The 25,856-nt window shown below is 43.2% G+C and overlaps 1 protein-coding gene across 3 annotated transcripts in view; it reads left to right on the forward strand.

Annotated features, from left to right (window-relative positions):
- Window positions 1-25,856, forward strand: part of LOC136044283 (H(+)/Cl(-) exchange transporter 5) — a 36,581-nt gene that overhangs the window by 3,818 nt on the left and 6,907 nt on the right. Inside the window, exons 1-8 of one of the 3 annotated variants that reach the window (XM_065729520.1) lie at window positions 6,976-7,408; window positions 9,118-9,267; window positions 19,249-19,400; window positions 21,352-21,451; window positions 22,790-22,974; window positions 23,547-23,669; window positions 24,245-24,451; window positions 25,423-25,503. In XM_065729520.1, the coding sequence (XP_065585592.1) occupies window positions 7,300-7,408; window positions 9,118-9,267; window positions 19,249-19,400; window positions 21,352-21,451; window positions 22,790-22,974; window positions 23,547-23,669; window positions 24,245-24,451; window positions 25,423-25,503 (1,107 nt within the window). In that variant the 5' untranslated portion in view covers window positions 6,976-7,299. Of the gene's footprint in view, window positions 1-6,975; window positions 7,409-9,117; window positions 9,268-14,320; window positions 14,477-19,248; window positions 19,401-21,351; window positions 21,452-22,789; window positions 22,975-23,546; window positions 23,670-24,244; window positions 24,452-25,422; window positions 25,504-25,856 lie in introns of those variants that run through there. The other 2 variants (XM_065729521.1, XM_065729522.1) reach the window with 2 other exon arrangements.

Below are 25,856 nucleotides of genomic sequence, written 5' to 3' on the forward strand. Positions count from 1 at the left end.
TCACTCAGTAAGTAGGAAAAGATCTGTATCTTTAATGATTTATGTTCTTGTTTGCCCTGTTGGGGTAAACAGACTAGGGGGCAAGTCTGTGCAGTCTAGGGGGCAAAACAATTATGGACTTTGGGAATGAGATGACATGGCTTCTTGCTAGAGCAGTTCTTGGGACCCGTCCATTGCAATATGTGGAATCTCTTTTCAGAAGCATTATGGAACCTTTGAACCGAGGTTTAAACAAGACTGACATGTATCCTCTGTGTGTTTCCTACTATAAAATAGGAAAAGAACACTTTACAAAAACATATTTGGCTAGTCTGGCTGTTTTTTGTGGTATCTTGCATGCTTTTTAGGTCTGTTAAGATCTTATCTCACATCTTCTCACTTATTTAGTGCTGGATGCATCATGTATCTCTGGATATGCAGATCAAAGTAATGAAGTGCTGTTCAGTGTCAGACAGATACACCTTCACTTCTCTCTTCTGCTGTAGGGCAACGAGCTGTGATGTGAGTGTGCTGTGGCTCAATGTAGCAGTCTGGAGCAAGCTAAAGCTGAGTGACTGTCTGTGTAACTGGCAGGGCCATGCCCATAGAGGCGCCCCAAGCCTTGACAATGTGGGTGCAGCATAGAGCCCAGAGCTGTTGCCCAAGTTCATTGATGTGGGGAGAGACAGGGGATGCCTGTGGCCTTCAGACACATGAGTGCTGCCCTGTGCCTTGCACTTCTTGACTCCCATCTGCTTTTCCGTAGTGTGGACTGTAGCTGTAGCTATTTGAATGCAGTCCTGTGACAATTTGAGGTTGGAAGCAGTTGCCAGGGAAGGAGCCTACCTCATTAATGAGAAAGAGCCTTTGGGGCTGTTCTGCTTCCCAGAGCTCTCCTGGTAAAGGACTTGGCTGTGGGAACAGCTTTGTTTGTGATCCAGCTTTGCTGGAGGTTTTGGCAGGAAGGACTGCAGAGCTGTCATCCAAGATTTTGATGTTTTCAGGATGAGAATCGTGTCTGATCTGTTAATGCTGAGGCTGTCTTTGTGATGCAAAACACCCACACTTAGTCTGACTGTTTTGCTGGGGATCATGTGTTAATCACACGCTTCTGATTTGCTTTGGGAAGGCTAAATTAGGGAAATCTGAGTGTTCTTGAAGGCTTACTAACCTGGGGATGGCCTGTTTTTCAGTTCAGGTTAGGCTACTTTTGACAAAACATTGATTAGAAAATTGAACTGGAAGTGCTTATAAAGAAGGACATGGAGATGTGTAGAGACTGCTGTGGGACTGGGGGAGAGCTGTCAGAGCTAAGGCTGGGCTGGCCCATACACATGAGGAAAACTTGTTTTAGGCCCCACCTTATTTGGTTGAAATGCAGAAAGATGGGAAAAACTAAGAGAAACTTTTATTTTTCTTCCATTTGATCACTTGAGGAACCTCTTTTCATACATACGCATACAGGATGCTTTCTGTGGGAAGCATCCTTCCTACAAAAGTAAGAGCTTCAGAAGAAAAGCTCTGTTTGTGCTCACAGTACTGTTATCACAGTAAACAGACTGGTATGGAACCATGGTGTCATGATGACCTGTGTTGTACTTTGATGTCTGGCTGAGAAGTATGAAATTAACCCTGAAGGTGCTATTTCTGGATGATGATATCTGAAAAATTATTGCCTTTGGAGTTGTTGGGCACTTCTGCCTTTCTGTAAGGAGTACTAGGAAGAGAAGCCACACTCAAGTGGGTAATAATCAAGAGGATAAAAAACCTATTCGGGAAAGGCAGGTGTCCGAACAGGAAGAGAGCCTGGGCCCAGGAGCAGTCATGGGCTCACAGGTAGCATCACAAGACAGATGCCAGTGAAAATGACTTATGGAAACAAGAACGGCAGTTGTGCAGGGCCTAGGTTTGCTCTGCTGTGGGTTCTCTGCCTTGAATCACTTCCTGCCATGGAAGCTGGATGGATTGCAGTACAGAGGTGTGTCAGCAGGTTGGAAGCAGCATGCATAACTCTGGGAATGGGAGTAGCTATTGGGAAATTCAAGGTGCGGTCTGTATCTCTAAGTAGACAGGCTATTTAGATTGCCATAAGTGTTTCTTCCTGTTGAAACAGGAAGAAGTCAAACACTGAGGACAGAGTTTGTCTGTTCTGTGTGAAGCTGGGATCTGTCCAGTTATGTTCATCTTCCCATAGTCCTTCTCAGGTACCTGTGTGTGGGGCAGGCCTTGTCCCAAATCTCCAGTACAGCAGCATCTGTGGCTTTCCACAGAATCCTTCACAGGTTGAGGTGGGCAGAACCCTCTGGTGGCCATTGGGCCCAACCCCTGCTCCAGCAGGGACTCTCAGAACAGGGTGCCCAGCACTGTGTCCAGGCAACTTCTGAACATCTCCAGGGAGAGGACTCCACCACCTCTCTGGGCAGCCTACACCAGTACTCTGTCACCTGCACAGTGAAGAAGTGTTTGCTGATGGTCAGAGGGTTTCTGTTTGTGCCCGTTGCCTCTTGTCCTTTTTCTGTCCTCCCACGCACCTGTTTGCATTTGTTGGTGCTTATAGCAGTCTTAATCATAGGGGAACACAGTTTCTGGGTCAATTTAACTATAGAAAAAATGACAGCATCAACAAAAATGTTATTTACAGCTTTATCAGTGAGAGGCTTCAGAGATGAGTTTACTTATTACTGATTATTAGGAATAACTGTTCCTCAGCTTTTTGTAAGTGGTGTGAGGTGATGTAAGCTGTGCCAGTGCTAGGAACGTGCTGTCTGTTGGAAATGTTATCAGCTTTCATCCTGAAATGCTTGCAAAACTCCTGCTTCTGAATTCCCTCCAGGCAGGGAAGCCCTGAAAGTAGGAGGTGTTCTGTGTGGGGTGGGGAGCTAACATAGCCCCGTCAGGGCCTGTTTAGAAACCTGCTTCCTACAGCATTTGTAGGAAACATGAATATTGTTTACAGCTCAGTGGCTAGCATTAGTTCTTCCCGTGGTGTGTTCATCACTTGCGTGCTTTTGTTTTGATGAGCTCCTCTCTGCACACGAACTTGCCTAATTGCTGTCTTGCATCACTTTAAGAAGTTTTCAACATGAATTTGCCACCAGTCCAAAGCAGGGCTTGCTTTAGCAACCTAATAACTAGCAATTCCAGTAAAATCATTGATGGTTAAGCATGACTTGGAATTGTTCTAGCACAATTCCTTAAACTATACCCAGTGTGCTTCATATTTCAAAGAACTTGAGCGTGTGCCGGAAGAGGGAGGGAGAATGAGGTTTCCTGTATAGGCCAATTGATGCAGCAGATATGGGAGGAAGTAGTGAAGAAAATGTTTCTAGCAGTGTGTTACTATTGTTACCGGCAAGATTGAGCTGAATTTGTACAGAACAATGTTTCTTTTTGCGTATCTTTTGGAAAAGTGACCCCAGTCTTGAACTGGATGGGAGTCTGGTTTCATCTGCATGCTGGGAAGCTCTTGGTTGTCACCCGCTTTGAGTCCTGCCTGAGATTAGCAATAGAGGTGGTGTAAAAGCTCCCAGTGCTGCTTTCTTGGAATGGGGAATGTGAGCACAGCTTCTGGAAATGGTGCTGTATAATGGCACTAACAAGCATGGGCACTTGGTGGATATCCTTTGTCTTTGTTCTCCATCAGAAAGCCAGATATTCCTGCCCTGACTTACAGCTTTATTTTTTTCTCCAGGCACTTGGTAAGCACACTCCCACTTGATTTTTGTTTAAATGTGCTCATACCCAAGAAGGAGCAGCATGCACAATACTTACACCTATGAAAATAGTCAAAACTGATTTCAAAGCTTCTACAATTTTCTTAGATATAAACACTGTGCATTTATGAAGTTGTTCACTGTCTTCATCAAGGTATATGCCTTCCAGGTACCAATGGAAACAAAGCTATTTGTAGTTTAGCTTAGAAGTTGAGTTGTGGAACAACTCTGCAACTTCTTAATTGTGGTCTGAATAATGAAGTCTTCGTCTTCACAAGACACTCCTGTGTTCTCATTTGGCCTGCTAGAAATGATAATGATTTCTTCACTGTAAGCTGTTAAAACTTCTTGTATTGTAGGTATTAAGTGTTTTCCTGGTTACTGTGTGAGAAACACCAGGAGTAGCCTTCAGCTGCTGCTTAATTCTCCTCCAGGAAAACTGACACTAAAGTCCAACCCTGATCTGCTCTCTTGAACAAACCCATGAGATTTTCCTGCAATGTACCTCACAACATGCTTTGTCTCCCTGAATCCTTCTGACTTGCTCTGTGTACCTCTCTCACAAGCGGTGGAAATTGCTGGTAAAGCAGGAGGAATTAAATTCATTTTCTTATTTCTAGAAAATTCCTTTTATGTAAGACATCTACTGCAGTAATGGGGGTGGGGAGGTGTGGGGGGAGGGGGGGGCTGTGTTTTATCTAGTCAGTGAAATGCAGAAACATCTTGCTTTTAAAGATAGCTTTCCCCACAATTATATATGATTCTCAATGTATATGTTTCTTGCAGAAACAAGAGTTTCATTCAGAAAAGAAGTACAGTAACTCCAATCAGAGTTGGATTGAGATTTGCCTCCAGTTGAGTTTTCCACTGTAGTGAGCTGAATGACTTAAGTGGAACAATGAATTATTCAAGAAGAGATGAGACAAATGCAGGCATAGACATCAGCTGTTAGTCTGTGTGCTTGTCAGTAAATAAGCATGCCTAGATGGCAGTGAAGCTGTTACCACAGTGTGTGTATTTGCCCAATTTATGAAAGTGTTGGGGAAACCTGAAACATGGCAGGATTTGCATGTTGCTTTCTATCTAGCATTAGCTGGTAAAGCCTGACAGGAGTGTTATCTTGCTCTAACAGTGTCAGATCATAGTACAGAATATCCTGTTGTGGCTTACTGTTCATCTCCCTAGGGCTTGTGTGAGTATGCTTAAAAATAAACGAAAGGGCCACGTATAAATGCTAAATCAATTCAACTCTAAGCATTTGTGTTCGGGTTGTGTTGGTCCATTTCCCAGTTTCTTTTAAACAAGCTATTGTTTCAGGCTGGTTTCGCTGTACAACAGTTTGTCCATTGTTTGCTATTGCTCAAAAAGCATCGAGGGCAGCAACTGACCTGGATTGTGGAGAGTGCGCAGTGCTGCTTTGAGCTGCAGCTCCCAGAACAGCCCCAGTGCCCTTTCTCCACCCCACTGGAAGAAAGGTGGCAAACACTCGAGGAAGAAGCAGTTGTCTGCTCTTCAGATTAGAAGCAGGCAGCCAGACAGCGAGAAGTCAATATAGGTAAATAAATCATTTTAAAACTATATGCTTACCTTCACAATGGGGAAAGGCATGTTGATAATCTTCATTGAGCTGGTAAACCCTTCTGATAAACGATTTATGTGCTGCTTGTGAAACCGTGGCATTGCTAATAAAATGTTTTATGTATTGAAAGAGCATTTCATTTTACCCTGAAGATCTTCCTGTGCTGTATACTGCACCTGGAGAGATCTGGAACATGGCTTTAAAACTCCTGTCAGGGATCAGCTCACTGGCTGGTCGCTTCATGTCTGCAGGAGGGGGAACTGCTAACAGTCACTTCAGACAGCACAAACAGTTAGAGGAATGACTTAGGAAAATATGACCTCTTTTATAAAGCGTCAAAGTGATACTTAAAAGGGTTGCACTGGTATCTGAACTGAACATTTGTTTTCAGATGAAGGTGAGCTTTTTAGGACTCAAGGGATGCTACTTCAGCCAGGAAAAATTCCAAAGGGGAGAGCTCCTCTTGCATTTGTGATGTTTGTGCTTTATACCATGGTGGTAAAATCCCCCTGAGGTGTTCTGGGAGCCAAAGGCTGTCACAGGGAACAGCCTGCTGTAGCAGCACCCTGCTGTACCAGAGATGTTCTTTATTTTATTGGGGTGTATGTGACAGAGTTCTGTGCCCTTTCCCTGAGCTATTTGCTTTGCTGCTGCAGCAGGCCACGAAGCTGCTTAGTTCAGGTCTTCCTGTGAACTTCTGAGGCTGTGTTACAGCAGCAATCTGCTGTGCTGCAGCTCTCACCTGGCATCTTAGGAGCTGGACCCCAGGTAACTGGGTGAGAGGCACACATGGAGGTCTTCTGCATGCGTGCTCTTTTGATGTTTAGCTGTTAAACTAATTCTAATTTCTACTTTAAGATCAAACATTTTCTTTTGATCTTTTCTTAAAATTGGAATGACAAAAAACAAAAAACAACAACAAAAAAGCCACCCCTTTCCTCTCTCTGAAAAGCGCGTAGACAGTTAGTGTGCCACAGCTCTATCACATGGGGTGAGCTCTGCTGGGGGGCTGGGTTGGTGCTGCTTGGCCTCCAGGGGTGACCCTGCAGCCCTCCCTGCCAACTGTGCTTGCTTCCTGCTGTAACTCACAGCATGCACATGGGAACCTGGGTTCTCCTGGGTTTACATTTCATGGACTGTGATATGAGGAAATCCAGAACAATTTTCTGAGGCTACCAGTGCACTGGCGTTTCTCTCTCGTGGTGTAGTCTCTGCTCTGATGACTGCCCTTCTGCTGTGGTTTTTCAGTTGTGGGTCTTATCGTTGTGCAGAGGGATGTGTGTATCTGTGTGCAGCGATGCTGTGGGGAGAACATGAGCTTGGGATGAAATACTAAAGTGGGAAGGGGGAAGAAGTGCTATGAACTTCGAAGCTTGACTTTGATATGCTAACCTCAGATAAAGAGTGGCCTTGTGGTCTGGCCTTTGGTTTCTCAAATTAAAGTAGCCGCTAGGTGGTAAACTTGCTCCTTCCCCACAGGAAGAATGACTCATGGAAGCAGCTGATTAGAATTACTCCATGCTCTTTTTAAAGAGCATAATGTCTTTGTGCTGGTGGTGGAGCTGGAGCTAAGCCTTGTATCAGATGAGGAGGAAAAAATATTTTGGAAACTTTTAGCATGTTCCAAATTTGAAAGCCTCGGGTTTGCATTCCTAAAGAATGCTCCAGGCCCCCTGTTTAGCTTAGCAGCCCTTCTGTACCTCCAGTCTGGTATATATGAGAAGGGAAGGAGAAATTGTTTCAGAGCTGAGAGAGCATCAAGACGGGCTCTGACAAGAAGGGGGACAGGTCTGCAGGGTACAGGAGGTGGTGTCAGAGTGTGAAATGGGAAGAAAAGCCTGCAGTATCTGGTGCTGGTTTACGTGTTGCAAGCGATGGAGTCGGAACAGAGACTAGGGGCGGGTATTTTCAGCCAGAATGGCAGTGGGGTACTCTAGGCTTCCTGATTGCTGTCGCTGAGTCACATCCAGGCATCACAGGGCTGGCTCCTTCAGGTTCTGTTTCGTTGTTTCCCTTCGCCTGACTGAGATGGAAAAAAAACCATTTGGGCTGAAAAAAGTAGAAGAGGTTAATGGGAGCATCTCCAGAAGGATGGCTTGGTACTCGCTGGAGCGCTGGGAGCACCCGCAGCCCTTTGGTATGTATGCTCACCATGGGTGGGTCCTGGAGGGTGTGCAAACCATGTCAGCACCCTGCTGCATGGTTTGGTAGGAAAGAAGCAGCAGCTAAGTATTGTGATACATTAACCACAAGATAAGCATGAGAACAGTCACTGTGTTTCTGTGTGCGTGATTTAGCCTGGAAAAGTATTGCTTGCTCATAGAGGGAATATTATTGTGAAAAAAATGTGGTTTAAAGCTGTATCTCTCAGGACTGAGTTAGGACTTGTGAAAGAAGTGGATTGTTGAGTTGTCTTCTGTGTCCCTTTACTGCTGTGTAGATTTTTACTTGGTATCTGCTAGCTCTGGAGTGTGGTTTGCTTTTTGGTTTTGCTTTTTTCAGTTGTGAATGAGAACAAAGTTAGGGATAAAGAGGGGGGAGCAGGAGCTGACAATGCTCCAATTTCCTCCCTTTGGAACAGGCAGCGTGTGCTGGCAGCCATGTGCAAGTTGTCCACTAAGGGAGGGAGCCTTAGCAGGGCTGGGAATTCATGCTTTCAGTGCAGAGGGAATATATGAATACAGACCTCTTTTGATTTTCTTTTCACACATAAGCATACACACAGTTATTGCAAAATACCTATAAGACTGCTCTGTTGTGCATTAGCCCTGTGATGCACAAGCACTGTTTCTTAATTCTCTGCTGGGATGAGTCTTGCTGGCCCTGCCCCCTCTGCTGCAGGCAGCTGTACTTCCTGGGAGCAGATTAGCTGAGGGACAGCACAGCACTTCAATGAAACCTGATTTTATCGTTAACTGGCAATAATAGCTTTGAGCTCCTAAAATAAATAAATAAGGCACCGTTAGTTTTGTGTGTGCAGTGATTGAGGTTTAACCTGGTTTTCCTTTGTGTTTTTGGAATGTGTTAAAAGCATCCTTTCTGGCAGAACAGAGTCCAGCAGCTCATGTGCCTTCCTGGACAGCGAGTTCCCTGCAGCAAGTGCTCAGCACTTTCTTTAGTGGTGTGTTTTGCACCAGTTTAGTGAGTAAACAGGGCTTAAAAGTTAAGCAACACTGTTTTTCTACAGAGTAAGGCTCAGTAAAGAGCTCAGTGTGTCACTTTGCTGTGCAGTGCCAACATTTATTTTTTTTTGAGTGGTGCTTTTTTGTTAATAGGAAGTGCTTTTTGCAGACTGTGTAATTCAGACTGTTTGCACATGCTGCCTTCTTCCCTTCCTGAAATAAGGCTGAGCTGCATATTTGGTTCCTCTCTAACTCTCTTGTCTGTACACAAGAGAAAAGCAAACAAGGCCTATCGCCTCACTGGGATGAAAAGCTTTCTATTGTCATGTTCTGTGGGATATTTTTGAGGCTGAGAATTGATTATTATTATTTTTTTTCTGACCTAGGCTATTATTAAGTGTTTAGATCTTGTGCTCTTGCTGTTTCCCTGCCATCCTAGGCAGTCATAGAGTCACAGAATGGCTTGTTTTGGAAGGGACCTCAAAGGTCATCTAGTTTCAACTCCCTGCTATGGGAAGGGTTCCAGCCACTAAATCAGGTACCAATTCCTGTTACCTTTTAAGGCCGCAGGTGTCCTAATACTGCTGTGTGTCTTCCTTTCACGTGGGAAGAGCAGTGCTGCCTCCAGTTATTTGGGACAAAATGTCCAGTGGACGTTCACCTGGTTTGTTTATAAAATGTCTAAAATTTCTAGTCTAAAAACATTTCTTCCATTTGCTGCCAGGTTTGGAAGCTCTGGCCATGGATCAGAAAGGCTATCGACGAGGGAGTTTCCAGAGCAGCACTAGTGATGAAGATATGCTAGAAATAGCAGGAGCATCTCTGGACTTCTCTATGGCAGATGATGATCCACCACTCGACAGAGAGATGGGAGGTAATGCAAATTCATAGATTCATAGATAGAAATGCAGTGCATCTTTCCACTCTTTCTTATATTGTCTTCTATTAGGATCTCACTGGCCTCTGCTTAGTGTGAAAGACAAGCATTTCATGGCACCAACACAGTCTGCAGTATTCTGCACTGTTATAACCATGAATAGTTTTTTGCAGAGCAGCCAGACCAGTTGTTCATGTGCTACGCTTGATTTCCAGTGTTGCTTTTTTAACAGTGACTGATGGGAAATGTGTTGTCTACAAAGTAAAAGATAACCTTAAAATAAATGGCAGTTGTAAGAAGCATGTGAATGACTTCAGTGTAGTGGAGGGGCACTGCTTGTTTATTCCCCAGCATCTGAGCTGCTTTAGTACTGGCATCCAATAACGGGGCAAGGAGAAAAGCTGCTCTACTAGCCCTCTGTGTGATCATCTTCATATTAAATGTACTGTATCCTGTCTTACCACTTTGCTTTTAATGTTTCTTATTAGTCCTTTCTAGAATTTCCAGAAGTAGCTGTTGTAGGAAAGAGCTGGCTGTGCTATCTTTGTTGTAGCTGTGAAAGGTGAAGATGACAACACTGAGAGATTCCTAGGAGTTTGTGGTGTGAACAGAGACTGTTTCTTTCCACTTCCCTTTTTCCTACAGTTTTAGAGGTTGTCCTTGGCCTTGTTGCTGTGGAGAGGAAGAAGTTAAACAGGAAAGGGGTTTGATGCTGAGCAGCATAAACAACTTGTCTTCCTTTGCCACCACTTGTCTGTAAAGGAAAGATCTCTTGCTGCTTAACTCCTATCTAAGCAGTGTCTGGATTTGTGAAATCAGTAGGGGAGAGATTAATCTTACTCCTTGACTGTGTGATCTGCCTTGAGGTAGTGCATATGATTTGACTTCCTCAAATGCTTGTCTCCTGCCAGTAGCTGAACCCACTCTTCTGCTGGAGATACCATAAGGAATTTGTGCTTGGTCCCTTCTGTCATTTTAAGGCTCAAACATGGGAACAATTAGTGTGTTATTGTTGTGCTTCCATCAGCTCTGAGTGATAAGTGTTTCTTTGTGTGCAAAGGGAATGTGTACAATACATGCTATTTCGTGGGTTATGCTGACTGCAGTGACAACAGCTAGTCATGACAAATGAACTCTGTTACAGATAGTAGGTAGTGTACTTATTCCAACCTGACATAGTGATGGGCATCAGTTTTATAAATGAACGTCCTCGGGAGTTCACTTCAGAACTCCTCATCTAAAGCTCATTATAATAACATGTGGTTGAAGTTTCTTCTGAGCATATTGGTTATACGAAATTAGATATATAGCTTTATACATGTTGTTAATGGAATTGTGGGTTCGTGGTTTTTTACCTGCTCTTTCAGACTGCTTTTTCCATAGGTGTTTTGATATCAGCTGTTTGAAGTTAAAGGAATTCATGTTTAATATTTAGAGGGAATGAACTAAATTCTTTCTCTAATTTCTTGCAAGGATATTGTTTTTCTATTCATACTTTCAAGACAGTGGTAGATAACATAGTTTATGTAAATGTTTTGCTGCTTTCCCAAACAGTACTCAGCTCTTTCCCTCCTTGTTTAAATAGGACTTGTCAATCTGAAGTTTGTCTGTCACTGCTTCTGTGAAAAAATCCTTGGTGTCAGCAATCAGTGAAGTGGATGTCTGTTGGAGCATGGCTGTCTTTGGTCCTTCCAGTGGGGTCTGCCCCACTGAAATGTGCAAGCTGAAATAAAGGTAGTGAAGACAGTGCTCAAGGGAACTGCGATGTGGCAGCAGAATAGCTGTTTGTCTGCTCCTTGTCACTTTAGTAAACTCGATTATAGAGAGAAACAGGTTCAGCAGAAGGGGCCTTTTCTGTTGGCAGGAAGCACAAGTCTGTGGGTTTTGACACTGGAGGAAAAGAGGAAATTTAAAAGGGGATATAGTTTTCCCTAAGTATTGGTTTCAGTTCTCTCTATGGAATTTCCCCCACTGAATTCAGAACGTGTTTGCTGACAACAATGTGAGTGCCAGGTGTGCAGGTGGAGCAGTGGCACAAGCTGCTCAGCAGATGGATACGTGCTAATTGAAGTTTGTCTTGTGGTAGTCTTCTGCACACCTCTAGCTGGGGCTTGTGTTTCTGCTGTGCTGTGTTTGCTATCTGACGTGTGGTTGGAGGTTTTTGTAGTGATGCTGTTTAAAACCAGGATCCTCCATGCTTCTTCCTTCTTCTCCAGCGCTGTCAGTGTCCTAGAAACTCACCTGCAAATTAGCTGTAGAGGTAAGAGGTAGAGAAAATGATTGCAACTGGACCTTTTAGATCCTGTGAAATGACACAAGGAAGAACTGCCAGTTTTGTGATAGATGTGTGTATCTGGATGTTATATACTAGTCAGGTATCTCCTGACTAATGAGTGACAGGACTCTCTTGCAGTGCAGGTGGAAGTGACCAGCCTTGCACAGTGCCTGGAACACAGGATGCTTGTGTACAAGGGTTGTACTCAGTATGAGTGAAGATAGACTTTCTTCTGAATTGGTATTTGCATGAGTGCACCTTCTTCCTAAAGGCTTGAAGAGAGCTTGGTATGGATGTAAATATTCTGAGCTCTTCAGGCTTGGTTCAGCCTAAAGGATTTAAAATGGAGTTTCATTGTTTTTAATGCCTGGTACTGTTCCGTTTGTCACTATGAGTAGCACATTCCTACTCTAATGTTTTTTTTTCTCATTTAGACTTCAACATTTTGTCAGTACTTAGTAACAGATGAAGCTTTCCTTGCTTTTACACACTGTTTGAGAATCAAGCTAGGCATTTTCTGTGAAATCCACAGATGTTTCTCTGATTTTCCATGTCTTCTTGATACTAAAGTGATAGTGTTTCTTCTGCCAGGCTGGGAGTGAATGCTAGCTGTAGTTTGTCAAAGTTGTTAGCACCTCAGCAGTCCTGTTAAATTAGAAGATATTATGTTCTTTCTCCTACTGTCATAATCTTACATTCATTCCTAAGCATTTCTATCAGTCTGGCAGAAAGCATAGGTTTTGTTCTTGGCCAAAAGATTGATATGGGTGGCACAACCTTTTTGAGGTGTGCTTTCCAGTAGTTCTGTCTTACTGACATCACTTCCTTCCTGTGCTGCAGTGGAGTTAACCAGGGCTGCACAGGGTGTTCAAGATGCATTTATACAGCAGCAAATCTTTTTTTACTTATTTTATGGAATTATAAAAAGCTGTTTCCTTCTTGGTTGATGGTTGTGGAGTATCAAGGCAGAGAATTATCCACAGACACTTGAATTCTTGTTAGACATACTGACTTGGAGCTTCATGTTATTTATAGTTGTCTTCTCATATCCTTCCACCCTGTGCCTTATTTTGTTGACTCCAATACTCCAAACAGAAATGAGAGGGATTCCACTATTGCTCTCCTGTTTGGAAAATCAATGAATTTAGCCTTTAACATAGTATGTCTTCAGATATGATCTTCCATGAGAGAACTTTCCCTGTTATTCCTAGAGAGTTAGATTATTATGTCTGTGGTCTTCTTCCTTTGTGGAAGAAATAGAAGATTGACAAAGCTAGGTTCCTTAACAGAAGCAGTATTGGAATAGATGTCTTAGCAAATAAGTTACCTCCTTGTTGAGCTATTGCTTCTGTTGTCTGTAATCAAGGTAAGTTGTACTGCGTTACCTTGATATTCCTTTTCAAAACTATTAAAGATGCAAATTATTTCCTCTGAATAGCAGTTCTAGTTGGGAGTGTAAGTTTGGTCATGATGCCATCTTATTTTGTGCTTTTTTTAAAATGACCATTCCTCAGCTGATTGCAGTGGGGAGGCATCCCCTGGGTGTGCAGGAACCAGGTGTAGAGTTGAATATCACACTGCTTGAGAAAAGCAGGACCGTGATCCCCACATCTTTTGAAGGAAAACTGAAAAGACCTTCCAGACTTTTAAATGTTTAATTTTGCTGTAGGATTTAAGAAGGCTTTTTTTTAAATTTGTTTTCATTTTGAGCTGTAAAGGGAAGAATTGAGAATTAGAACAGCAGCAAACAACATCCTAACTAAGGTGCTGCAGGATGATAAGCTAGTATGCAGGCCTGTGAAAAGAACAGCTGGAAACCATAATTCTGAGTACATCTGGTGTAAGTGATATCATCAGCCATTCAGAGCTGCAAGTCCTCCCATTGCTGTCCATGTTGCCTCAGCTGGCAGTGCTTTTGTCACTTGGGCATGCTTTCTTCAGCAGCATCCATCCTTGACCTCCACATTAGACACGTACGGCTGCTGGAACAGCAGAATGCCCTGCTGAGCTGCCAGCCAGCACAAGGACAAGACCAGTCAACCTTTGCTAAGGTGTAGTGTTTCAGACTTGTGAGACAGGTACAAATGAGAAGCTGCCTCTGATAAGCTGGAACCAGAGGAACTTAATCAGTAGCCCCTTTGAGCTCTTATGTACATAGAGTGGCAAGATAAAGGGTGCTAATGAGGCCCTGGGGGGACAGTGGAAAGCACGCTGGTGTGTTACTTGAGGGCAACAGAAATTCATTGCCTCCCTACTGGAAGGCGGTAAGCAAAAGGCATTGCCACTGGCCAATTAGCAAGCAACATGTACCGAAGTGGGAGAAGAAAGGCTTTTGCCGTCCGTGGCTGATTCACCGTTGTCAGGAATCTCTCAGGAATCCCCGTTGCTGAATGTGCCAAGGAGATCCCGAAGTTCTCATTATACAGCTTTAACCTGCCTAACTTCTAAGTGCTTCTGAGAGCACGTAGCGTTAGAAACAAGTTACTCTCCATCTTAAAGCCCTTGCGCAGTCAGCTTCAGCCATCTGCATGCTGCAGAGGCAGCATTTCAGTGCTGGGGACTGTGCTCTGCCAGAAAAACGTCCTGGGCGCTGCCTGAGGAGCTCTGCCCGCCTCGGGCTCGGGCCCCGGTGCTGCAGGTCAGGAGCTGTGCTCGGTGCAGGCAGCCTGCTCCCGTTGCCCTTGCTTCCCTGTGCCGCTCTGCTCCTGCCCCTTGCGGGAGGCGGAGGGCTCATGTGACTGTCGCTGCTGACGACATGCTCAGAGTGCAGGAGAGCCCAGCGCGGCCAGGGTTGGTCTGCACCTGAATCCGAAGGGAAAGGATATGCAGGCGCTGCCCTAGGAGGAGCAGCGCCCGTTTTCCATTGACTCCCGCTGCTGTGCGATGGACTCGTGGAGGAGCTCGTGCGGGAAAAGGAGCGCCTGAGAGAGGGTGAGGAGACTGCGTCCAGGGGACCTGAGCGGGGGGACGTGTCCGTCTGTGGGTGCACGCTGCAGGCGGTCAGGCAGCAAGCAGCACGCTGCTGGCCGCGGCTGTGGGGCTGCCCTCGTTCCTCTTCCTTGGACGGAGGGCTGGTTGCAGAAGGTGAGCAGCCAGGGTGGTCTGTGGGCTTTCTGCTGTGTGATGATTGCTTACTGCAGTTCTTTTGTCTGTAAAATCCTCTCTCTTTCCAGATTTGCTGCAGCAGGGGAAGCAGTGTGGAGGGAGACAGTCCCTTCTCCCAGGTGCTGGTACTGCTGTCTTGCCGTGCCCATGCTGGCCTGCTGATTAATAAACCCTCTGGGGTTCCTGTGCTGCAAATGACAGATGCCTGTAATTTTAAGAAGCACTGCCTTTTTCTTGTATTTTTTTTAAGCCAGGGAGAATATCTGAAATGGAGCATTAATCTATTTGAGAGAGACAAGGTGATCAAAAAGCTTAGAAAAAAAAATCTGTTTGAAAAAAATAACACGGTTGCATTTTAACTTAGTCTGTGGATATTAAATACTGATTTATAGATGCATTCGGAACTGTGGAGGCCTACAGCATCATCTTCATTTTGTTTTGACGAGGCATTACCGAGCACATTTCCGTCCTTTATTCCTATATGGATTTCCTAGGATTCTTCATTTGCAATGAGCTGAGCCAGGAAATATGATCTTGATAAATATTTATGGCTGTCAGCCATTTTATAGTTCAGTATTATTCTTGGGAAAAAAAATGTAAGGACATTTTCTCATTGTCTTTTGTCAACTGGGCAGCTTACCTGCTTGCACAGCTGTGAAGTTGCCATCTATTGCTCAAAGACTTTGGTGTTCTGATTTTGTAGAGTGAAATGCTCTTCACAGAGATTCCTGGTGCAGTTGCTGAGTGTGGTATTGATTGAACTATATATGCTGATACCTGTGAGTCTTCTGGTCCAGAATAACAGGTAGAAATGAGGATTTGGTTACTGCAGCCCCTTTTGCTTGCTGGACAGTGTTGTGTGCTGACTTTTTGCCTTTGAGGTCTTGTCTGTGCTGCTCTGTGATAGCTCTGAGCTGGGAATGTGTTTCCAGGACAGCTAAAAGTCATTGGCCTGCACAGTTATTTCAGAAGAGTGAGCAGGGTTTGATGCCAGTGTCATCTTTCTGTAGAAAATGCTTCTCCAAGTAATGTCAGTTGCCATCAGTTTGAAACTACTGTAATAGTTCACTTTTCCAGATAAGGAGCTATTGTACAGCTAATGGTAGAAGTCCACTGTAATGTAAAAGGTGATCCAGTAAGTGGGAGCTGGACAAAGGTGAGCAAGGTGGTAAGGACAGGGAGAATACACTGCAGAGTCACCTTTGTAGTTGTGGAGTGGTCTTTGAAGTACTGACATTCTCACAGATGGCTGTTAGTATTGAGCTGATGTGATGGACCAAACCCTGCCTTATCCTCATGGCAGTTCTGCTACGGCCACAGTCACCCCTTCAGTTTAGGGACATAGTGGGCATGGTGGTGATGAGTTGATGACTGGTCTAGATGATCCTAGTGGTCTTTTCCAACCTTAATGTTTTTATGAAGTGAGATTTATCTGAGGTGTTGTTGACTGTGATTTGTTGAATGATTTGTTATTATTTAAGGCAGGGGCTTCCAGCTCGGATGAAAAATGGGCTATGGAGGCCCTTATTGTGTTGCTGCCTTCTTGTAGCTTATCTGTACTGCCTTTGGTTTGCTGCTGGCTGGCAAGCACTTTCTGAGATTGCTCAATGTGCACGCTATCTGGCTGGCAGCACCCTTCTCTTATTTCCTGAACAGCAGTGTGTTGTACAAACCTAATTTTAAAAGTTTTCAGAACTGAGGCGATGGGGAATTGGTTTGTGTGAGACATGTAACTCTGCTCTGTGTCACTCCAGGAATGGAGTGCAGTGGTTGGGGTTGTCACTGGTGTGCACAGAAGACAGAGGGTGGGTCTCAGGTGCAAAAGGAGAGGCTGTCAGATGCATTCTCCCCTGGTTCCCATTCAACTGGTGCATCCTTTCTTCTGCTATGTCTTAAACTGAATGGGAGAGGCTTTGCCCTGGGAAAGGTTGTGAATAGCAGGTAGTGGGGGGGGGGGGGGTTCTGCTGGCTTAATGCTGGTAAAGATATCAAAGAAAAGAGTGATAGAGTGATGACCAAGCATGCCAAAGATGCCTGTGGAACTCAGTGGGTAACAGATATCTCCAGAGTGTGTGTTCATCATCATCTGGGCTCAACGTAAAGAGTTTGCTGCTCTGTCTTCAATTTTCTTAAAAAAGTCACTCTTCAGTTGAGCTTGGTTTGAATCATAACTGTCAAGGAGAGAATGCTGCTGATCAGAAGAGCTGCAAAGAAGGGAGTTGTCAGCTCTCAGTTCTAAGCTGCCCTTTCTGGTTTGCATACTTTGGAAATGATGGTTTTCTTTTACTGTGGTTTTAGTTTTTAAAAATGAAAAAGCAAATAGCACTGCAGCAGGCTACAGTAAAGCTTAGGAGCTCTTTTTCTGATGTCTTTTATACATCCATATAGAGAGACTTTGGGAATGGAAGTAGCATAAAAGACTTCTTAAGGGACTGTCTAAATTAGTAGTCAGTATGTAGAGTAGCATTGTTAATATTTTCTGAGGGCAGTTTTGTACAGTGGAACATATACTGCAGAGCACTTTTCATCTCCAGTGTTTCTTGCAGTAACCTGGGGAATTTTTGCCCTTTCAGTACCTGGTGGCTTAGTAAAAAAAAAAAAAAAGTATATGGAGTAAAATTACTGAAGGATTTTGTAGTTACTGACTTGGAGCAGAGGCCTCAGTATTTGCACTGAAGGAATGAAGCAAAGGAATGAAGCTTGGATTGAATTGCATAGAAGGACTTGTTCCTTATCGGTTAATCTTAAGAGAAGACTCCTTGATTTCCTTAGGTAAAGCTTGAAAGGCTTTTGTTTAGTTTCCCCACTTGCCCGTGCATTTCAGCACCTTCAAACTGCTTGAATGGGGCTTTAAGTAACACAGTTTTAAAGCAGCAAGCAGTGTTACATTAATAAGGGTTTCTAAAGTTTCTTTAGGAGGATGTCAATATTTTGTTTTAGGAGCAAGTGAAAGCAGGAATAGATGTGTGAATGCTTTCCAGATGGAAGAATTTTAACTGCGCTTTCCAGGGCAGTGAAATCCACTGTGATCCAGGGCTTCTGCTGAGAAGCTCCATTCTGCTGCTTTTTTGCTCAGCATCCTTTTTTTTTTTTTTTTTTTTTTTTTTTTGTCAGGGCAGTGAGGAGGGCAGGGTGCTGGGAGGATTTCTTCTCTTCGTGCTCCCTGACCCCAGTGCTCTTGGGCTGTTCACGTCCTCCATCCTCTGCCGTTGCCCTCACTGCATGCCTGTCTTGCCTTGATCAAGTGTGCTGGTGTACCTTCACAGCTTTTAGCATAACAGAGTTCTCCTGTCATCCACAACCTTGCATGGCAATTTGTCATTGTACAATTGAAATTGGTCTTGTATCTGATTTAACTGGCATTCTTCATTACCTGTTTAATATGAAGCTCTCTGTTCCCAGTGACTGAAAAATGTCCTTTTGGTTTGGCCAGCAGAACTTGTTAGACAGCCCTGATTGACCACCTGTACCAGGAATGTCAGGGAGTGGTCTGTGGTGGAGGCCATAGTGGTGGTCCAGAGGATGCTGCTCAGCTTGCTGACACTTGCTTCTGGCTGCTGTGTGAGAAGGAAGCGCCTAGAGGCTGTGGTGCAGGTGGTCATTGTGCCCAGGGGGATGGTGCTTTAGGGAGGAGGAAGCACGCAGCAGAGGGATGGGCTGGAAAGGAGACAAGGACCTGGCTTCTGTAGACAAAGGCAATGCTAGTCCACTGGGTTGAACCTCCTTTTTGTGATGGGAGTCTAGGACTAATGTTTTTTCCTTGGCAGAGGATTTTGGAACAGGGAATGATGCTTAGGAAGTTTTGCTTAACGAAGCAGTGCTTTACTCCGCATAGCTTTTGTATGCCTTCATAAGAACTAGATCAACTCTTGTCACACTGTAGTTTTCCATAGTACACTTACGTTCCCCTCCTCATCCTCTTGGTCTGTGCTCCCAGCTGTGAAGAGACTGTCTTGTGACCATAATTTTGGGAACATCCATATTTGATGTCATATTCCATGGGCTGGAGCAGACATAAGGTCAAGTGATTTTTGACATGGTTCATAGGACCTGAAGGGACACTGCAAACTTTTCAGGTAGCAGGGGAAGGAAGGCACAGCTCTTCTCAAGCCTTGATTCCTTCTTCTCTTTGTGTGCACTACTCAAGTGATGTCTGGGAGACAGTCATTTGCTTCTCCCTGCTCTCATTCATAGTCCTGGTTTGAATTCTGCTTTAGTCTGGCTCTGGATCACTCAGGACTCCCTTCAGTTCTGGTGGAGGTTTTATATACTTGGTTTCCCCTCTGACTTTCCTCAAGTGACAAAATACAGCCATGATATACCCTGGATTTAGGGAAAAGTTAAATCTAGGTGCTAGTTTACTTTGGTGCTTCCTCAACAGATCTTTCTAGGATAGAGCCCTTCTCCATATGAACTGCTGGAGCTGGGGAAGTGTGTGCAGATGCTGGGCAGTTATCCCTGGGATTCTTAATTGGTGCATTTAGCTGAAGCAATAGCTGATGAACTGATTAAATCCCCCAAATTTCTATTTCATTTTTTTTCCAAAAAAGAAGGAAAGCTAAGAAATGCTCAATTTTCCCCCCTTACTTTCCCACCAGGCTTTACCTCATATAATGGAGGAGGGATGAACGGCGCAAGCAAAATGATGGATTTTCTGGAGGAACCACTTCCTGGTGTGGGGACCTATGAAGATTTTAACACTATAGATTGGGTGCGGGAGAAGTCCAGGGACCGGGACAGGCACAGAGAGGTAACGTATTGTACTAGTCCCTGTGAGCACTTAGGGCAGAAAGAAGAGTTAACTTGCTTGGAACTAATCTTAGTTCTGATGACATTACTAGGGAGCCATTTACAAGAGACATATCTAGAGCAGAGAGTTTCCTTATACCATATTAAATTTACTCAGTTCTGAAGCATAGCAAAACCTGTAGTCCTACTCATGGAAGATGTATGCGTTATTTGGAAGAATTGTATTACAATTCCATGGATTAATGGAAAGATACAAGCACCCATGATCCTGTTATACACAGTGCTTATTGATAAAGAAATGGGATAGTCTTCTGAATGATGCTTTTCCTACTGATATTTGTGCTGCATATTTGTGCTGAAAAAGCTAGAGCAAAATTTGCTTCTGGGACTTCACTGCTGTCAGCAATTAAAGGAATCTGCTTAGAAAGCAAGGGATGTTTTAAATCAAGCACCAGTGTCCCCAGCTTGCTCCTGGTTCCTTGCTGGTGGAGTTCTTGGAGAATGATGACTGAACTGAACTTGTTTATGTACTTGCCAGAATATTCTGTAATGTTTTATTTTTGAGCCTTACAAAGCAACTTGTGATTTAAATAATAACAGTACACAAGCTGAACTCAATCCTTGCTGTTCTCTGTGTGGGAATAGAACATAATGCCATCACTTGTGCAAGATAGACACCCTACTAAGTGGCTCCATGCCCAGTAGTTGCTGCTCACCCCCTTTAATGTTTCTATCTGTGCATTCTGAGTACAAACCCCAAAATCTTTTCACATGTACACCCATATATGCAGACATATACAAATACGATGTCTGTGAGTTTGCAACAGGACAATCTATTTTCTATTTACAGAAAGATATATAGGTGGGGAAATTTCAATAAATTGAAATTACTGCTGGCTGAAGAGATGTATATTGGTCAAATAAAAAACATTGTCAGGGCAGTAGATTTGTCTGCTACCTGAGCCCTCACCTTCAACAGTAGCCATGATGCTGATGGACAGTGCAGCATTTGAAGGACAAAATCTAGAGGAATAAAATAAGGAAAATCATTGAGGAAGAAAGGATTCTTCCTCATTTTAGTGAGGATTAGTTGTTTTCCTCAATGTGTTTCTTCATCTGGGAATAATGATGGTGTACTGGAATGCTTGTGTTGTAAAAGGAGCCAGGGCATTGGGCACGCAGTAGCTGTTGCTTGCCTCTTTGTGCTGCTGGCAGGCTGCAGCCATCCCTGTCCATTGCAGGCAGACCTGGCCAGAGCCTGTGAGGAACTCTGCTGTCCTGAGGCATCTGGGGTCTGAGGACAGCTCCAAGTCCTGCTTTCAAGAGCAATCAGCAAACATTACTTCTAGACCTCATACGTCATTTCCAAACTCTCTTGGTTTTCAGCCTGCTAATAGATAATACTGCTGCTCCTTACAGACACTGAGGGAGCAGCTGGAAACCACGAAAAAGTGGGTGGCATCAACTGTTTGCTTCCTCAGTTGGTGTGGTATCAATGCCCACGAGGCAGCACAGATGAGTTTCTGGGGGCAACGTGCTTGGAGGGCCCTGTAAGCATTCAGATTAGCTTGTGGTATCAAGCTACTAGTAACTTGATATTGCTAACAAGTAATAGTTTTTAAGTGCTTAGACATGAATTTTGTTTGCTTTTTATGCAGAAGACATTTAAGGGGAAAGTGCTATGTGAATATTTGTATTCATACAAGGATAAGTAGAGGTATCCTTTATCTGTTCTTGTTTCTGTCCTAATCAGAACTGCATTGCCCCGGACCAGCTACAAATGCAATCCCTATCTGATGTTTTTCCCTCTTTTCCCTCAAAACAGAATACATTGTGATAGCTTTTGTTACAAATGGTAGGAACGCTTTCATTAACAGTGTCACCATGTGAATCTCAGAGCACTTAGACCAAAATAGGTCAGTTTTGATTTTTTTGAAAACCTTTTCTTCTAGATTACCAGCAGAAGTAAAGAGTCAACGTGGGCCCTGATACACAGCGTGAGCGATGCCTTTTCTGGCTGGTTGTTGATGCTGTTCATTGGGTTGTTGGCAGGTAAGGACAAACCTTCATTTGAAGCATTGATTCCTTGCATCAACTCTGATATATTATTAGAACAGGAAGTTTTGTTCCAGAAACAAGGGTTGAGGGACTGCACTGATGCTTGTCATTCTGCCACTGCTTTGCAGTTTAAGAAGGATTATTTCTAAATGCTCTGAGGTTCAATTTGTATAAATGCCAAGATAACAGAACTCAGACTGATAGCTGTCTGGGGCACTGTTCTTCATCTGATGCTGGTATGTAGCTCTGAAATGGACAGAGGGAAGTGTTATGATGTAAATAATCTTTGAATGGTCTTTATTAACACTAGAGAGGCTGATGCCAAGGGATGTTAGCAAGATGCTTTTTTTTTCTCCGTGAGAATAAAAGGTGAGAGGTGTTTCTTGGGAAGTCAGGCTTCGTTCAGCAGTTGACTGACTGAGCCTTTTTAGATTACTTCAGAAGGAAACTTTGGACCCAAGTGCAAAAGAAACAGATCAGCTGGATGTAGATCTTCTTGGTAGAAGGCAACTAAACTTTCAACATGACGGATGATATTAAATCTTCTGTTAATATTTACATAGAAAAGCTGCTAGTGAGTTTTTCATTAACTGGAAGATATTCTAAATGTTACCTCTGGAGCCCATACAAGGATTTACTGCTAGAGATCAGAGGTCTGTGTTCCTGGCATCTGTGTTGATATGACATTTTACCTGAGAACTGAGATGGTTATGCTGTTTGTCTTGGGGGCCCGGGGGGATGTTGTAGGAGTTATTCTTAGTAGAAAAATCAAAAATTACTTGAAGCTTCCTCTTATAAAATGGAAATTACTTTCCTTACTGAATGTTTTTTTTTTTTTTTAATTGGGACTGGATGTGTTCTCTTCAAATTCAGGGTTATTCATTCCTTGCCCAGTCTTAGTATTGTTGCTACAACTTGTGGATCTCAGCTCTTGTGCTGTAGACGTTTTATGTTCTTCAGAAACATAAGCTAAATCCCTCACTTCATCCAGCTAATTTCTGTGCTATATTTAAATCCATGTAATTGAGAAGAATTTAATTTATTGTGACTTAGCCAACTGCAGTAAAAATCACTTTATGGTTAACTTGGAAACACTGTTAGCCATGCTTTGTTTTGTGACCTTCTTTTCAATATATGCTTAAGCAAATCCTCCCTTTATCTATGTAAATAATAATAATAAAATAAAAGATAAGTATAGACAAAAATAACAGTGCTGCTCTATTTACTGGTAGGTAATTCAATGTAGAGACAGAGTAAAACAAAGCAGAGACTTTCAGATACCTGAGTCTGCATCAGCTCCTTATTATTAAATTTTCATTTTTTCTAAACTAGGTTCCTTAGCAGGTCTGATTGACATTTCTGCCCACTGGATGACAGATTTGAAGGAAGGAGTGTGTTTAGCAGGCTTCTGGTTTAACCATGAGCACTGCTGCTGGAAGTCCAACACAACCTTTACAGACAGAGACAAATGTCCTGAATGGATGAGCTGGTCACAGCTTATTATTGGCCATGGAGAGGTAATGTGTGTGTAGGAATACTTTTGCTGCTGAGTATTCCATTTCCCAGCCTGCGTTGTCTCTGTCTGATCTGTATGTATGTGATAGAAGTACAGATTAGGTGTTTTACTGGTTTAACTTTGAATGCTGGGGTTTTTCAGTAAACAAATTATGTATTGTCCTCAGTGTGGAATCAGAACACTGACACATTCTCAAGTGCACTGCTTCAGTTGTGCTTGAAACTTGCTGCTTAGAGAATGTTTTTCCCACGACCGTTTTAAAGGACTGCTGGACAAACTCAAACCTTGTGTTTCTAGCAGCTCTGTCCAGTAGAACAGCCAGTTTGACTGGACAGTATTGGTGTACCTTGTTTACCATGTTATATAATGGCTTTTGGGAGTACAGTTGGCTCACATTCCTCTAATTCAGCATATACAACTTGTCCTTGGAACTGCAGACTGACTGTGATTCCTTTTTTTTTAGTCTGATAGTATTGAGGTTACCTACTATTTCTGTGTGCTTGCTTCAGTGCCCTGGTTTGATGTAAGCTTACTGGAAATAACTGAAATTGCTTCACTTTCTCTGCATTTCAGGGAGCTTTTGCATATATTCTCAACTACTTCATGTATGTTATCTGGGCTTTGTTATTCTCCCTTCTTGCTGTGTTACTTGTGAAGGGCTTTGCTCCTTATGCCTGTGGCTCAGGAATCCCAGAGGTGAGTGAGAATGAAAGTGTGGGTTTTTTTTTCTTTTTTACAAGTGTGTGTGTTATTTGTTGTGTTGGGTTTTTGTTTGTTTGTTTTTAAGGTGAAGTAATCAAAAGATTACAAGTGCCTGCTATGGAATAGTACTTACACACTAGAGACATATGGTGACTTATGTTTTTTTCCAAACTTGGTTACTGAAACATGTCTACTACTTAAGTTTCCATATAGTCTCTTTAAAAACTGAAATAAATTTACTGAAAGTAAATGCCAAAAACTACTCCAGGGGGTACAAACAAAAGTGCTCTATTTGTGGAAGATGGGCCAGAAAAGCAGCATCAGGTTGTTTTGGGTTTTTTTTGCTAGGAAAAGCAGCCCTGAAGGAAGGCCTAAAAAGGGCTATTTCTGTCCTTGTACGTAGAGATATTTTTACTGGCTGTATGTTACCTTTGATTGCTGGTGAAAGAGGGACTCTGAAAACTAAAGGGGAAAGAAAGCTAAAGCATGACTGGCATTGCCTAGCAAATTGGAAGCTCTGCCCAGGGCTTGAATGAAAGCCTGTAGAGCTCTGTGTGCTTGACTTCCAGATCAAAACTATCTTAAGTGGTTTCATCATTAGAGGCTACCTGGGCAAGTGGACGCTGATCATCAAAACCATTACCTTAGTGCTGGCAGTGTCCTCTGGCCTGAGCCTGGGAAAAGAGGGCCCCCTGGTGCACGTTGCCTGCTGCTGTGGAAACATCCTGTGCCATCTCTTCACCAAATACAGGAAGAATGAAGCGAAGCGCAGAGAGGTAAAATGATGCTATGATATTCTATCGAGAACAGCGAGGTTGTAGTAGGGATGTAGACAAAGCAGAAATGTTTAATGCTTTCTTCACCTCTGTTTTCAATGCTGACGATGGGCTTTGGGACCACTGGAGAACTGTGACTGCAGTAATGATAAAATCCAGACAGCTCTGAGCTTATGTGAGGTTTGCTGCCGCAGCTGGATACATATAAGTCTATGGGGACTGATGGGATTCATCACAGGATACTTAAAATGCTGGTTGATATCTCTGGAATAACTCTCAATTACTTTCCAGTTTTCTTGGGAAGGTGGAGAAGTGTCAGTTGACTAGAGCTAGCAAATGTTGTCCCAGTTTTCAAGAAGGGCAACAAAGGTGACACTAGCAACTGAAGGTCTGACAGTCTCACTTCAGTTTGTGGCAAAATTGTGGAGAAGATTGTTTTTAAAAAAACCTAAAAGATAATGCAGTCATTGGTCTCTGGTTGACAAACTTATTCTCCTTTTATGGCAAGGTTACTCACCTAGCTGACCAAGAGAAGGCAACTGATTTCATACTTCTGAGTTTACTGCTCAGCACTAAATTTGGAAGAACTGCTGACTCCCTCAGAGATATAAGGAGGACATTAAACAGGACTATCTTTAATAGTTTTACTTAAGCTTTATGTGAGGTGAAAGCACAGCATGAAATCAGGTGAAACAGAATATGGTAATTGCAGTCGATTTTGGTTCTACTGATTTAGGAGTTGAACTGCTTAAATGCTAATTGTTTCTGGTTTTGTTTTTGTTGCTTGTGGATTACAGGAGTTAGCTCACTCCATCTTTTCCCTGTTGTTTTTAAAACAGATCGGACAAACTTATTCTGTAGTGATTGCAGATACATCTGCACTTTTTCTTAAGTAACAACATCTAACAAAAAAGTGGGAAGTTTTTTGAGGGGGAAATTGAAAATGTGACTGACTTGAGTTTTTCTCACAGGTTTTATCAGCAGCTGCAGCTGCTGGTGTGTCTGTAGCTTTTGGTGCACCAATTGGAGGAGTGCTCTTTAGCCTGGAAGAGGTAACATCAGCATTTTCTATTAGCTCTTTCTGAGCTGTTTTATTGCAAGAACTGACCCTGCTGGTTTGAAAATACAGTCCACTCATAACTACTTGGGTGTGGAAAGGAAACCCTGTTGAATACTGACTTGTGGTACATTTAAAAAGTCTGTCAAGCAACCTAAAATTTGCTGGGGATTCAGGTAATTCTTATGGATGCTGGAGAACTTACTTTGGATTATGTATTTCTCTAGCTTTGCAGTAAACCTGTTAAATTTCCCCATCTATCCATGCTCACCAACACAGCTCACAGCTACAGTCTCTGTCACGTTTTCTGTATGTCCATATGCTGTTGTCAGCTCTGTCACAGGCTGC

The sequence above is a fragment of the Cyrtonyx montezumae genome, unplaced genomic scaffold, assembly GCF_038088225.1.
Source record: "Cyrtonyx montezumae isolate F1298 unplaced genomic scaffold, pur_monq_1.0 scaffold_11, whole genome shotgun sequence".
In the NCBI taxonomy this organism is placed as follows: Eukaryota; Metazoa; Chordata; class Aves; order Galliformes; family Odontophoridae; genus Cyrtonyx; species Cyrtonyx montezumae.